Source organism: Rhipicephalus microplus, chromosome 7 (assembly GCF_043290135.1).
Source record: "Rhipicephalus microplus isolate Deutch F79 chromosome 7, USDA_Rmic, whole genome shotgun sequence".
Taxonomy (NCBI): domain Eukaryota; kingdom Metazoa; phylum Arthropoda; class Arachnida; order Ixodida; family Ixodidae; genus Rhipicephalus; species Rhipicephalus microplus.
The window spans coordinates 121,721,786-121,735,937 of record NC_134706.1 but is presented as its reverse complement, the minus strand read 5'-3'; the positions used below and the strand labels follow the sequence as shown (position 1 = coordinate 121,735,937).

Genomic DNA, 14,152 nt, shown 5'->3' with positions numbered 1-14,152 from the left:
GTTATGCCCTTTGGCCTCTGCAATGCGCCTGCCACTTTCGAAAGAATGATGGATACCGTCTTGCGAGGTATGAAATGGAAAACGTGCCTCTGTTATTTGGACGACATTGTTGTAGTTTCAAGCGACTTTGCGACCCACCTCAGCCGCCTCGAGCAAGTTCTTACGTGCCTTTTAACGGCGAGACTTCAACTTAACTTGAAGAAATGCCACTTCGGCGCTCGCAAGCTTGTAATTCGCGGCCATGTGGTTTCTAAGGACGGCATTCTCCCGGACCCTACGAAACTTAATGCAGTCGCGGCGTTCCCAAAGCCAACCACCATCAAAGAGCTTCGAAGCTTCATCGGCCTATGTTCTTACTTCCGGCGCTACGTCCGCAATTTCGCCTCCATTATCGCCCCCTTGACCAATCTTCTTGCCGGAAGGTCTGATTTGTCAGCGTGGTCGCAGGCGTGTGATGATGCATTTCAGGAACTCCGACGGCTTCTCACCACGCCTCCCATACTCCGATTTTTCGTTCCATCTGCTCCAACGGAGCTTCATACAGACGCTAGTGGTGTCGGGCTAGGGGCCATACTGGCCCAACGCAAGGATGGCTTTGACGAGTACGTCGTTGCCTATGCCAGCCGCACCCTCAGCAAAGACGAGAAGAATTACAGTGTAACTGAAAAGGAGTGCCTTGCCATTATTTGGGCAATTGGAAAATTTCGGCCTTATTTATATGGACGTCCGTTTGATATTGTAACAGACCACCATGCGCTTTGCTGGTTATCTTCACTAAAAGATCCTAATGGTCGGCTCGCTCGTTGGGCATTGCGGTTACAGGAGTTCGATATCCGTGTTGTCTACCGTTCTGGCCGTAAGTATTCCGACGCCGACGCCCTGTCACGTTCGCCATTGGCTTCAGAACCTGTCGGCTCGCCTATCTCCACCAGTGCTGCCTTGGCCATCAGCATTTCGGACATGCCTTCCGAGCAACGCAAAGATGCTTGGATTTCTTCTCTTTTGGACTTGCTTTCAAACCGGACGCCCGCTCCAGTTTCCAGGACGCTTCGCCGTCAAGCAGGACACTTCGCTATTCGGGATAACCTGCTTTACCGCCGAAACTACAGTTCGATGGGTCGTAAGTGGTTGCTTCCCCGACATCTGCGCTCTGACATCTGTGCCACGTTCCACGATGATCCGCAATGTGGCCACGCTGGTGTGTTAAAAACATACACTCGCTTGCAGCTGCGGTACTACTGGCGCGGTATGTACCGTTTCGTTCGCCGTTACGTAAGGTCTTGCCTTACGTGCCAGCGACGCAAAATGCCCACTCAGCATGCCACAGGTCCCTTGCAGCCGTTGCCATGTCCAGCACGAGCTTTCGATCGTGTCGGAATCGACCTTTACGGTCCGCTTCCCCATACTTCGAGTAGCAACCGCTGGGTCATTGTCGCTATCGACCACCTAACGAGGTACGCTGAAACAGCTGCGTTACCTTCTGCTACCGCAAAAGACGTTGCGTGTTTTATACTGCAAAACCTGGTTTTAAGGCATGGAGCACCTCGGGAGTTACTAAGCGACCGTGGCCGCGTTTTTCTCTCCGATGCCATCAAAGCGTTGTTGAGCGAGTGTCGCATCATACACCGCACTACCACAGCCTATCACCCGCAAACTAATGGGATGACAGAGCGTTTTAATCGTACACTTGGGGATATGCTGGCCAAGTACGCTTCATCCGACCAGTCAAATTGGGATAGCATACTCCCTTTTGTGACATATGCTTACAACACTGCAACGCAAAGCACCACTGGATTTTCGCCTTTCTTCCTTCTTTATGGACGTGAGCCATCATTAACAATGGATACCATTCTTCCTTATCGACCGGACCCTTCAGAGATGACTACCGTTTCTCGAGCAGCAGCACACGCTGAAGAATGTCGGAAGCTTGCTCGTGCGTTCACGTCACATGACCAGACGCGCCAAAAACATCGCCACGACGCATCAACCACGCATATGAGCTTTTCTCCGAACTCACTGGTGTGGCTATGGATTCCTTCAACTACTCCAGGACTCTCCCACAAGCTTTCGTCCAGGTACCATAGCCCTTATCGAGTTGTGCGCCAAACATCCCCTGTCAACTACCTGGTCGAGCCGCTGGATGCCTCTCCGGACAAGCGCCGTCGGGGACAAGAAATTGTACACATTTTTCGGCTCAAGCCATACCATGACCCTTCCGTGTACACCTGTCCTTAGGTCGCCAGGATGGCTCCCTCATTTCCCGGGGTGATTGTAACGAGGGCAGTGGGCATGGAGCTCGAATATAGAAAAGGAAGAAGACTTGCTGTGATCGCAGGCTTGCGTTCAGTTAGCCCTTGCGCTCAATAAAGCTTTCGTTCGCCGAGTCAACTCCTGCTGGTTCAACACCCCGTTTCAATATATATAAACTGGGCAGGCACATAACGTTGTCCAGACATATTTGAGCTTCGTCTGAAAAAGAGCAGAGATTATTAAACTCCAGTGGAAAACCACAGAACACTGCGAAGACACCTCTTGCACTCGCAGTCAGCTACCCACACCTCTCCCTGAGGTTACTTAGTGATATTCGCTGAATGCAAGGCAAGCCTATAGCCAACATTCGTGATCACATGGGCTCGTTCTAAGCTGAAGTTGTTATCACTAACTGCAAGAAAAGTTCACCACTAATTGCTACGAATTTACTATACATACGCACAAACAATGTCACAATCCACATCCTCTTTGATGCTTTGCAGCTGTTCAGCAACAGGCAGAGTTGAGTGTATATTCTTGTTAGAAAACTTTCTTAAAGTAAACTGCAACACGTGTATTTGTTACGAGAATGTGATAGGAAAAGTTTACGAGTAACAATTAAAGTCATGCTTGCACGCCATTGTGACACCCTAATATGGCAGCTACCAACCGGATCAATGTATTTCTCTCTTATCGTCCCCTAGACTTTTTATAGTATTGAATACAGGTGGTGTGCTCGATATTTCACCACTTTCAGATACGATTCTTTTACTTGTCGCAGCACATGTTCAACATGCAAGAGCGGCAGCCAATCTTCGCTAAGTACATGATCTTCGCGAAGGGTTCTTTGTGGAAGATTTCTCGAAATTGCATGTCACAGTTTTTCACGTCATCCAAGCTCAAAGCGGTAAGTAAATGCTGCAATTTATATGTCGGCATATATTATAACAGCATGTATCCCACTGCTCACTGATCCGTTTCTCATTTGTTATATTGTTAAGCCAGCCAGGGAAAAAAGGAGCTAGACTTAGCTAGGGTACAGTTGCACAATCTACAAGCACGTAAAAGTGCGTGCCCCTTCCTGAAATCACATCTTCCTCATTAATGTACTTTGTTCTTCGTTATAGCCAATTATTATGTCTTCCAACTTCTGGTTATTTTTGACGGTCTCGATGCTTTCTGTGGCATGAGTCAGTGGTAGAGTGTGAGGCAGCGTGCATGAACAATGTCGGCAGGCAGCAAATCAGAGGAAAAAGTACTGAACTGGGTTTATTTTGCAGGTATCGCTGGTTACGTGGCGTATTACACGTTCAAATCCTGAGTAGCAGGAAAGCAGTTTTTCGGGCAATTGAACGGGCTTAATCACTGCACCTAAATGTATGATGGCGCTCTAGACTCTGAAACATTACCATGACAGTAGTCATACTGTTGGCTCTGGTGATCTCGTGGTGATCTTAGATGATCATGAAAAGCTTCACGCCATTTATTAACTGCAGAGGCAAAACTACTACCGTACTGAGTCATTAGATCGAGGAAGGCCTGAAAGGTGGTGTCAGTAGTTGACGTTTGGGAACGGGCCGACAGCTGTGTAAGTGAGGAAAAAGCGAATGTGTCATGGCGGGAGAAATCACACGCAATTATAACAAAACTCCAATGCAACAGCCTTGTGGGTTGATTTGAAGAAGCGTAAATGGGGAGCATATAAGTTATTCTCTTGTGGAAGCATTTATTCTAGCGTTTGTTAGCAGATATTCAGCCTTGGTCACCTTTTGTGCGGAGGAATGAATTAAACCTTCAAAAGTTCAGGGCAGAAAAAAGCTGGCACGGTCAGTGAGAAGTTTACAAAGAGCTCTATAATAAAGGGTGAGGTCGTGATCGAGGAAACTGGTAAACTAAATGGGACACTTTCGTTTTTAGAGCGCATGTGATCAAATATTTGGTTGCGTGGTCTGTCGGAACAGCAATACATTTACCATCCTAAGCACCTGTTGCAAAAAATTACAGCTTGGGAGGAACAGCTTGGAAGAAGGAATGAATTGGAGTGTCAAGTGGCTCAACAAGTCCAGGAGAAAATGTGGGTGGCTTCTTCTGAAGCAGTCCCTCTGCGAGCGTTCTTCCTGATTGCACAGGGTAACGTGGCGTCAAACGGTGTGATACTTTCTGGGCAAGCGAAATCGACTCCTCCCACAATTGTGTGCCCGACGAATTGCTATGTCAGAAGTAGTGGAGGTGTGGCGCTGCTGACTGCCAACGCTTGAATGTCTATAGTATCGTAAGACTAGTATTTGACACATTCATTTGTATGTATGATGTTCTGGTGGTGGGAAAATGGTTGCCGTTGTACGAACGTACAAGTAAGAATTACCGCTCAGATGAAACTCTTATGTTACCCAATATCCTGTTCTACTTGACAGGAACAGCAAAAGTGTGGTTCGAGAACCACGAAGACGAAATTGGAAGCTGGCATGCGTGCAAAGAAAAGATGCGCGCCCTTTTCGGCAAGTCTGTGGGTAGAAAGGCAGCAGCCAAGAAGGAGTTGGCATCTCGTGCGCAAACGCCATCAGAGTCCTACGTGACTTACATACAGGACGTGCTTGCCCTTTGCCGAAAAGCGGACAACGGTATGGAAGAAACCGGAAAAGTAGCTCACGCGTTGAAAGGCATTGCAGATGATGCATTCAACCTTCTCATATGCAAGGACTGCAACACGGTCGATGCCATCATCAAGGAGTGCCAGCGTTTTGAGGCCGCAAAAAGTCGACGTATCGCCCATAATTTCACTCGACTACGAAACACAGCAGCAACCTGGTCGTGTGAAGACAGGCTTGCGCTTCAGACGCCGTTAACTGCAGAGCACGTGACCAAGATCATCAGACGTGAACTTGAAGCTCTGTTTCCTGCGTCCACGTGCTCCCATACCTGTGACTCTAGCTCTCAGATGGTGCCACTGGTACATGCCATTGTGCGACAAGAGGTTTCCAATGCTGAACTGGCCTCAAAGTGCACTACAGCTTCCTCTCAGTCGATCAACAGTCGTCGAGCCCATGTTTGGTATGCCCAAAGCCAAAACCTTCCAGCGCGCCCTCGCAATCCATCCGAGTGGAGGACTGCTGACGATCGCCCGATTTGTTTCAAACTGCCACCGTATCGGACACGTGGCCCGCCATTGTAACACTCGGTGGCATTGGCATCAGGCATCCTATGGGTACCCCCATAGGCCAGAGAGCGATCATGGACGGTTTCAAACTTACCGGGAGTCACCTCCGGCCATCAGTGAAGACGTTCCTTCTATGCCGCCATATCGTCGTCGCTCTCCATCTCCGCATGCTCACCAGTCCCGTTCACCGCTCTCCCGTCGCCCATCGTCTCGCTCGCCCCCATTTCGCCGACCAACGTCGCCGACTGACCACCTGCCGCGGAAAACTAGATGATGCAGCTCCCGGAGGTGATGCTGCATCAACCACTTGCCCGCCGAATCGTCTGACCATGCTGCCGACTCGACGCAACCTTATTGACGTTGAAGTAGATGACACACCCGTTGTTGCACTGGTGGACACAGGGGCTCACATATCAGTGATGAATTCAGAACTTCGTTGCTGCCTTAGGAAAGCTTTAACGCCACCCACAGTGCCACTCGTCCAGGTCGCCGACGGTGGCACGTTTCCCGTGCTTGGAATGTGCTCCGCGCGCATAAGTGTGGCTGATCGCTCCACGACAGTGCTATTTGCTGTGCTCGAGAAATGTTCCCATGAACTTATCCTCGGCATGGACTTTTTATCCGCCCACTCTGCCCTTATTGATTGTGGAACCGGCATGCTTCAACTTGATTTACCGTGTTACCATGATGACCCAACACCAGCTCAACCCCATCTGTGTTCTGCAGATCACGTTTGCCTAGCGCCTCAAGCCGTTACTTATGTGAACCTAAGATCAGTGCCTCCTGTTTCCGATGGTGACTACATGTTGTCACCTATTGCTGACGTTCTGCTGGCCAAAAATGTGGCCGTGCCTAACACGCTTTTGATAGTCATGAGAAATACAGCAACTCTTCCGATCCTAAACTTCAGCTGGTGCGCTCAAGTTATCCCAGATGGTATGACTTTGACAAAACTTTTTTCTATAGATGCTGCCATTTCGGCGTTAGTTGCCAAATCTTCTTTGTCCTCTTCTCCGTTTTCATCCTTGAAGAGCGTAGCGGATGCCACCATCGACAAGATGATCGCTCCAGACCTTCTTTCAGCACGGACAGCTGACATCCGGCACCTGCTGAAATCTTACCGCGACATCTTAGATTTTGATGACCGCCCTTTGCGTCAGACATCCTTTGTAACTCATAGGATTAACACTGGAGACGCCAGCCCCATCCGACGACGTCCTTATCGAGTGTCAAATGCTGAGCGACAAGTTATCCAGCACTAAGTTGAAAAAATGCTCACAAAACACGTCATCGAACCTTCCTGCAGACCATGGGCATCGCCGGTCGTGCTAGTCGAGAAGAAGGATGGCAGCTGGCGCTTCTGCATAGACTACCATCACTTAAACACAGTAACACGTAAGGACGTGCATCCACTGCCGCGGATTGACGATGCTCTCGACTGCCTACATGGGTCTGCCTACTTTTCATCTATCGACTTGCGATCAGGATACTGGCAGATTTCTGTCGATCATCGAGACCGTGAGAAAACCACATTCATCACACCGGATGGACTTTTCCAGTTCAAGGTTATGCCATTCGGACTGTGTAATGCGCCAGCTACATTTGAAAGAATGATGGACTCTCTCCTGCGTGGATACAAATGGACCACGTGCCTGTGCTATCTCAATGACGTCATCCTATTTTCACCTACATTCAAAAGCCACCATAGCCGCCTAACAGCTGTTCTTGAGGTTTTCCGGAAAGCAGGACTTCAGCTCAACTCTTCCAAATGTCGCTTTGGCCGTCGGGATATCACTGTGTTCGGCCAGCTTGTCAGTGCTCGAGGCGTGCAACTGATCCTGACAAAATTCGAGTTGTCAAAGATTTTCCCCTACCACGTTCCGCAAAAGATGTATGGTGTTTCATCGGCCTTTGTTCTTACTTTCGACGTTTCGTGAAGAATTTCGCTGACATTGCCCGACCACTTACGGAGCTACTGGATAAGGACATGCCTTTTTATTGGGGTACTGACCAAGCAACTGCCTTCAGCACCTTTAAACAATACTTACTTTTCCACCCATCTTGGCCCATTTCGAGCCGTCCGCCCATACTGAAGTGCGTACCGATGCCAGCGGACATGGAATTAGTGCTGTTTTCGCCCAGCGGCAACGAGGACAAAATTGAGTCATTGCTTATGCCAGTCGCCTCCTTTCTCCTTGGAAGAGCAAGTTTTCCACTAGTCTGGGCAGTCGGAAAATTTCGACCATACTTGTTTGGCCGCACCTTTTCGGTAATTACAGATCAACATGCCTTGTGCTGGCTGTCGTCCCTTAAAGATCCAACAGGACGACATGGCCGTTGGGCCTTGAAACTACAAGAATACAGCTTCGACGTGGCTTACAAATCTGACCTAATGCACCAGGATGCCGACTGTCTATCCCGTCACCCCGTGGACCCACCTGACCTTTGAGCAGATGATTCTGACCCTTGTGTCTTCGCCATGTCGGCTTTCACCGACATAACAAGGAACAGCTCAGCGGTGTCCACTTGCGGTCTATCATGCAGAGTCTACGCTTGCCCCACGTAGACCCGTCGCTACACTTGTTCGTTCTACGCGATGGCATTCTTTACCGACGCAACGCCAGCGCCGAAGGACCAGAGCTACTAGTCATAGTTCCTGCGACACTCCGTTCCGCTGTGCTTGAACAGCTTCACGACGCCCCAACCGCGGGACATCTCGGGGACACGCGCTTGTACGATCGCGTGCGGCGTAGAATTTTCTGGCCAGGCCTTTACCGTTCTGTGCGAAAATACGTTGCTGCATGTGAGTCCTGCCAGCGCTCCAAACATTCCATCTTGCCACCAGCTGGTCCGCTCCAACCAATAGACATACCCACCAATCCCTTCTACCGCGTCGGTCTTGATCTCCGTGGACCATTTCCAACTTCTCTCACTGGAAACAAGTAGATAGCCGTAGCCACTGATTACGCCACAAGATGCGCTATCACACGAGCGCTACCGACAAGTTGTGCCGCTGACGTCGTGGACTTCTTGCTTAATGACGTAATTCTTCACCATGGCGCTCCTCGACAGCTGCTGACTGATCGTGGTCGCTTATTTCTTTCAAAAGTAGTAAGTGACATCCTTCGCTCGTGTTCGACGCGTCACAAGCTGACTACGGCCTATCACCCACAAACAAATGGTCTTACCGAGCGCCTAAATCAAACATTGACAACGATGCTCTCCATGTACCTTTCCAAAGATCACCTTGATTGCGATAGTACTTTGCCTTATGTGACATTCGCGTACAAGTCGTCACGCCAGGACACCGCTGGCTTCTCCCCCTTCTATTTATTATTCGGCTGCCATTCAGCGCTACCCTTCGAGACTCTTCTCCCATCAATTACGCTAACGGTTACAGAGTACGCCCGGGATGCCACTGCTCGGTCTCAAGTGGCCCGCCAAATAGCACGGGAACGTCTTGGCTCGCAGCTCTCTCAGAAGGCCCGCTACGATAGCCATCACAGAGTAGTTTCCTACTCTCCAGGTTCATTGGTTCTCCTCTGGACACCATGCCACCACGTTGGCCTCTCTTCGAAGCTCCTATCTCGCTACTCGGGGCCTTACAAGGTTTTACGCCGGCTTACCGATGTCACATACGAGATTGCTCCGTTGGACAGGCAGTCATCGTCGTCCGCACCCGATACAGACGTCGTCCACGTTACCCGCCTCAAACCGTACATATCCGCATATGACCCTACTCTCCTTTAGGCGCCGCGACGGCGCTGCCAGCAGCGGGGGGTTATATGTTACACTACATCGGCAACGAAAGAGCATCATAAACGACGAAGGTGATGAAAGCGACCGTGCTCGTGTTGTTGTTGCGGCTGTTCTTCCATCTTAGCTGCAGCTGCCTCTGAATCTCCCTGTAGATTTTGTAAATATATTTATTTCATTCATTCTCTCACCCGCTTAACAATATATCGTTCACAAGCGTGATTGGGCCAGTGGACGACTCAGGTGTCGCGGTCCGCAGTCTTTGAATAAGGTCACGTAAATCTGGATTTCGGCGATCTATATAACGGATGTGGCTTGAAGCGAATAGCAAAAATACACATGCTGGCATTTCATTCCAAGCCTTAGGGGGGCCCAATGGTATGAGACAGAAGTATTCACTGACGTGATAATGTTTCCCAGAGTTCCATTGCACAAAGTTCTCCTCGGGGCCCGATTGTGTCCCAGTGGGATATTTCAAGCATGATAGCCAGCAAAGTGCATGGCGTTTTGTATATACAAAAAAATAGGTACAATTAGGTATGGCGAAACGTTACACACTGTCCAAACTACACAAAGGATTGTGTTTCTGGGATTGGAACGATATGTTCGAATGGGTACAGTTGGCGGCTCTCACAGCTGTTAATAACAGAAGACCCGTTCTTATGCTGCGCTGCAACACCATCAAATACTACGGCATAGGCGTTGCTCTGAACTTTTGTAGTTACCGAAGGATAGAAGTGGACCAGAATCAGCAATGCTATTATCCAAACAGAGCTGGTGGGGAACGGTGATATGACCGAAATCATTCAAAAAGGGTAAGAATTACGAGCATAAAACCAGAAAGCTGTTACTTTGGTTCGTTCAAGTGGTAATTTGGAAATACCATTCAGTATAATAATTGTGAGCATAGAAGCGAACACTGATCTAGTTTGGGGTGTTGATCCGAAAATCGACGCTTTCAAGTGTAGCACTTCTAGTGTCCCGACAAATAACTCATTTAGATGCATAGCGAATGAAAGTTCTTGCTCGCTCATCCCACAGGTGATGCCCTCACTGCTGCACGCCCAACAGCAGTTCATTGATATCCTGGGTGAACACTCGGACAGGGAAGTTGATGTTGACATCAACAACCTCTGCGAGCGCTTCACTTTCGACGTGATCGCCAAGGCGGCTTTCGGCATTGACACAGACGTACAACGGAACCCCGAGAACCCTTTGTTCAAAAACTCACTGGCTGTCATTCCGACAGTCACTACGGGTGTCTTGTATCACCTTGGCCGTGAGTAAAAATCTTGCTGGGAACCACAGAAAAACAGCCACACCCAGTTTAAACGAAGAAACGTAGCGAAATAACTGCACTAGAAGCGAAAGTTAAACTAGTTGGTCAGCGCCTTGTCGTCTCTTCTTCCATCTATATGGGTACTCTTGCACTGTTTTTTTCATTCGAGTAGCGAAATAATGTTGTGCTTGAGCCGTGCGGCCTGGCGTTTGTGAAACAAACAGGCCGGAATCGTGATTGTCATAAACACGGGGTGCCGAAGTCATACCGCCTAACAGATATCCCCAAGGACGCCAAGAGGACGTTGCCATCGCAGCTGCGGTAACAAAATCATCCCTTTCTTCAAAGCTATGAAGTATAATATCTTGTACCAATTTTAGCAGCTAAGTTCGTAGGGTAACGCAAATAAAGGTAGATGTCATGGGTTTGAATTCGGGTCATGGCAGCAGGATTTAGTTGTGAGTGTTATGCAAAGTAGTTCCGCGCGCTTTGAGTTAGGTGGCAAGTAAAAATTGCCAAGAAGTGTGAATTGACCCGTAACACTCCTCTACGAAGTGCAGGTTACCGAGGTATTCTTCCTTACCTAGTATATACAAATTTTCCCATTTAAGGCCTCTGAGTACCCCCTCTAAGCACGCATTAACTAGCATTGGGAAATCGTATTCCTTTGTCTTACACCCTTTTCATTGGTATTTTGTCGCTGTCTTTATGGAGTGCTATGGTTACAGTTGATCCGCTCTAGGTTTAGTTGAGGATGTCCGTAAATGTTTCATTGATGCCGTGATTCTGCAGTGTCTACATGACTGCTGATATCTCTGGAATCAAATGCCTTCTCGTAATCTATTAACACTACGTATAGCGGTATGGTGTATTCTGAGGATTTTCCTGTCACCTGATCGATAGTATAAATGTGGTAGATTGTCGAGTAGCCAGAACGAAATCATGCTTGATGCTTTAGGGTATTGAATTCTAATGCATTCTCAATTATGTTAGCAATTACCTTTGTGAAAAGCTCGTATAGGAAGAAGACAAGCTGATCAGCCTGTAACTCTTCGAGTTCTTGTTTTCCCTTTTCTTATGAATTAAGATGATGTTAGCATTCTTCCAAGATTCTGGTACCCTCACTGCAAGAGCGCACTTTGCAGTGTGGCGAGTTTTTATAAAAGATTCAGTCCACTGTCTTTTAGCAGATCTGGTATTACATGATCCTCACCAGCAGCTTTGCCTCTTTGCATTCTCTTCAAGGCTTTTTTGACTTCTTATGTCATTACTGGTGGGATGTCATATAGGTTACTGCTAGCTCCTACATTATGAACGTGCTCTTTCCGGCTATTGTACAGATGTCTGTAGCGCTCCTCTGCTACTCTAGCTATCCGTTCTATATTGGTTGTTACTTTGTTTTTCTGCTTCCTTAATGCATACATAAGATTTTTTGCCTATCCCGAAATTCCTCTTCGACGCCTCCTCAATTTTTATAACATGTTCATTTCTCTCCATGTTATACTTTTTTGCATGGAATACCTTACGCTTAATAATAAACTTTGAAAACTCTACCAGTTCCATTTTGTATGTTGTATTTGGGGTTTTCATGCTTTGATGTTTCTTAATGGGGTTCTTCACCTCCCGCAACAGTTTATTAGAGCTCTGTGAAACTATCGTACCTCAAATTTCCACTGCACTCTCTGTAATAATACTCGTCTGATAATGATTGACTGTGTCAATGCTAAGGCGGGTTTTCTAGATACGAGCCAATTATCTGTTTTAAAGCAAGGCTCTGAATTTCTGTACTTTCCGTCTCAGCACCAGCTCACTGATTTGCTTCTTGTGTATGACTTGTCGTTTCTTCTTCAAGTGTAGGTGAATTCGAAGACTAACAATTCTACGGGCACTGTGCTTTCCCGATGACATTGCATTGCTGAGTAACTCAGGGGGTGAATTGCAATTCATGATTAGTCAATTAAACAGAAAGAACTAAAAGGTAAATCTTAAACCTAAACAGCAGAAAGTGAAAGTAATGTACAATAATGCACAACAACCACGGAAAGGAAGAGCGTTTCGAGATAGCAGGCAGTGCACTTGAAGCTGTAAAAGAGAGCGGCTCCTATCGACAGGTAGTGACCACACAGCTCAACCACAACATTGAAATAACTAGAATAATAATAATGGGATGGCGCTGATTAGCAGGCATTCTCAAGCCATGAAGCGCATATTGCCACTATTACTGAAGAAAAAGGTATATTATAACTGCAGCACTTTATCAGTGCTTACATAAAGAGCAGCAACCTGCACAATTAGAGAAAGTGTTCAGCCTACGTTTAGGACGGTGCAGTGAGCAGTGGAAAGGAAATTGATAGGTAAAATCCTAAGGGACAAGAAGAGAGCATAATGTATCAGGAAAAAATAGCTGTTAAGGACATCGTAGTAGAAATTTAAAAAAAACGTGGTCATAGGAGGGGCTCGTAGCGCCAAGGCGAGATCATCGTCATCCTCATCGTGATCATTATCAGCCTGACTACGTTTACTGCAGGGCAAAGGCCTCTTCCTTGTTTCGCGAGCCAACTCGGTCTTGTGCTTGCTGCTGCCAATTTATACCCGCAAACGTCTTAATCTCTTCTGCCCACCTAACTGTCTGTCTCCCCCTAACCACTTGCCTTGTTCAGGAATCCAGTAGCTACCCATAATGACCACCGGTTATCCGTTCTACGTGCTACCTGCCTGGCACATGTCCATTTCATCTTATGGATTTGAACTATGTTATCCTTAACCCCGGTTTGCTCCCTAATCCACTCTGCTCTCTTCTTGTCTTTTAAGGTTACACCTACCACTTTCCTTTCTGTTGCTCACTGCGTCGTCCTCAATTTAAGCTGAACCGTTTTTGTAAGTCTCCAGGTTTCATCTCCGTAGCTAAGTACCGGCAAGACGCCGCTGTTGTATACCTTCCTTTTGAGGAATTGTGGCAATCTACCTCTCATGATTTGAGAGTGCTCGGTAAATGTGCTCAATCTCCTTCTTATTCTTCCAATGGCTTCAGTCTCGTGGTTTGGCTGCGCGGTTATTGCCTGCCCTAAGAAGGCATAGTTTTTACAACTTCAAGCGCACTATTACCTATCACGAAGCGCTGTTCTCTTCCGAGGTTGTTGTACGTTACTTTCGTTTTCTGCAGATTAACTTTAGGACCTACTTTTCGGCTCTACTTATCTAACTACGTAATCATGAGTTGCACTTCGTCGCCTGAGTTACTCAGCAATGGAATGTAATCGGCGAAGCGCCGGTTACCCAGGTACTCTTCATTAACTATTATGCCTAACCGTTGTCATTCTAGGCCTCTGAAAACCTCCTGTAAGCACGCGGTAAATAGCATTCGGGGATTGTTCTCCCTGCCTTACACCCTTCTTGATTGGTATTCTGTTGCTTTCTTTATGAAGCACTATGGTAGCAGTTGATCCCCTGTAGATTTCTTCCAAGATGTCTATATATGCTTCGTCGACGCCCTGATTCCGCAGTGTCTGCAAGACTGCTAATATTTCTACTGAATCGAACGCCTTATCGTAATCTATGAAGGCTATGTGGAAAGTTTGGCTATATTCTGAGCATTTCTATATTACCTGATTGATAGTATGAATGTGGTCTATTGTTGAGTAATCGGTTCGGAATCCTGCTCGTTTCTTTGGTTGATTTATTTTTATGTTATCTTAGTCATTACCTTACTA

The 14,152-nt window shown here is 47.4% G+C and overlaps 1 protein-coding gene across 1 annotated transcript in view; it reads left to right on the top strand.

Moving 5' to 3' along the window:
- Positions 1 to 14,152, top strand: part of LOC119179089 (cytochrome P450 3A43) — a 111,231-nt gene that overhangs the window by 42,054 nt on the left and 55,025 nt on the right. Inside the window, exons 5-6 of the mRNA XM_075869613.1 lie at positions 3,032 to 3,157; positions 10,205 to 10,442. Coding sequence (XP_075725728.1) covers positions 3,032 to 3,157; positions 10,205 to 10,442 — 364 coding nt within the window. The remainder of the gene's footprint in view (positions 1 to 3,031; positions 3,158 to 10,204; positions 10,443 to 14,152) is intronic.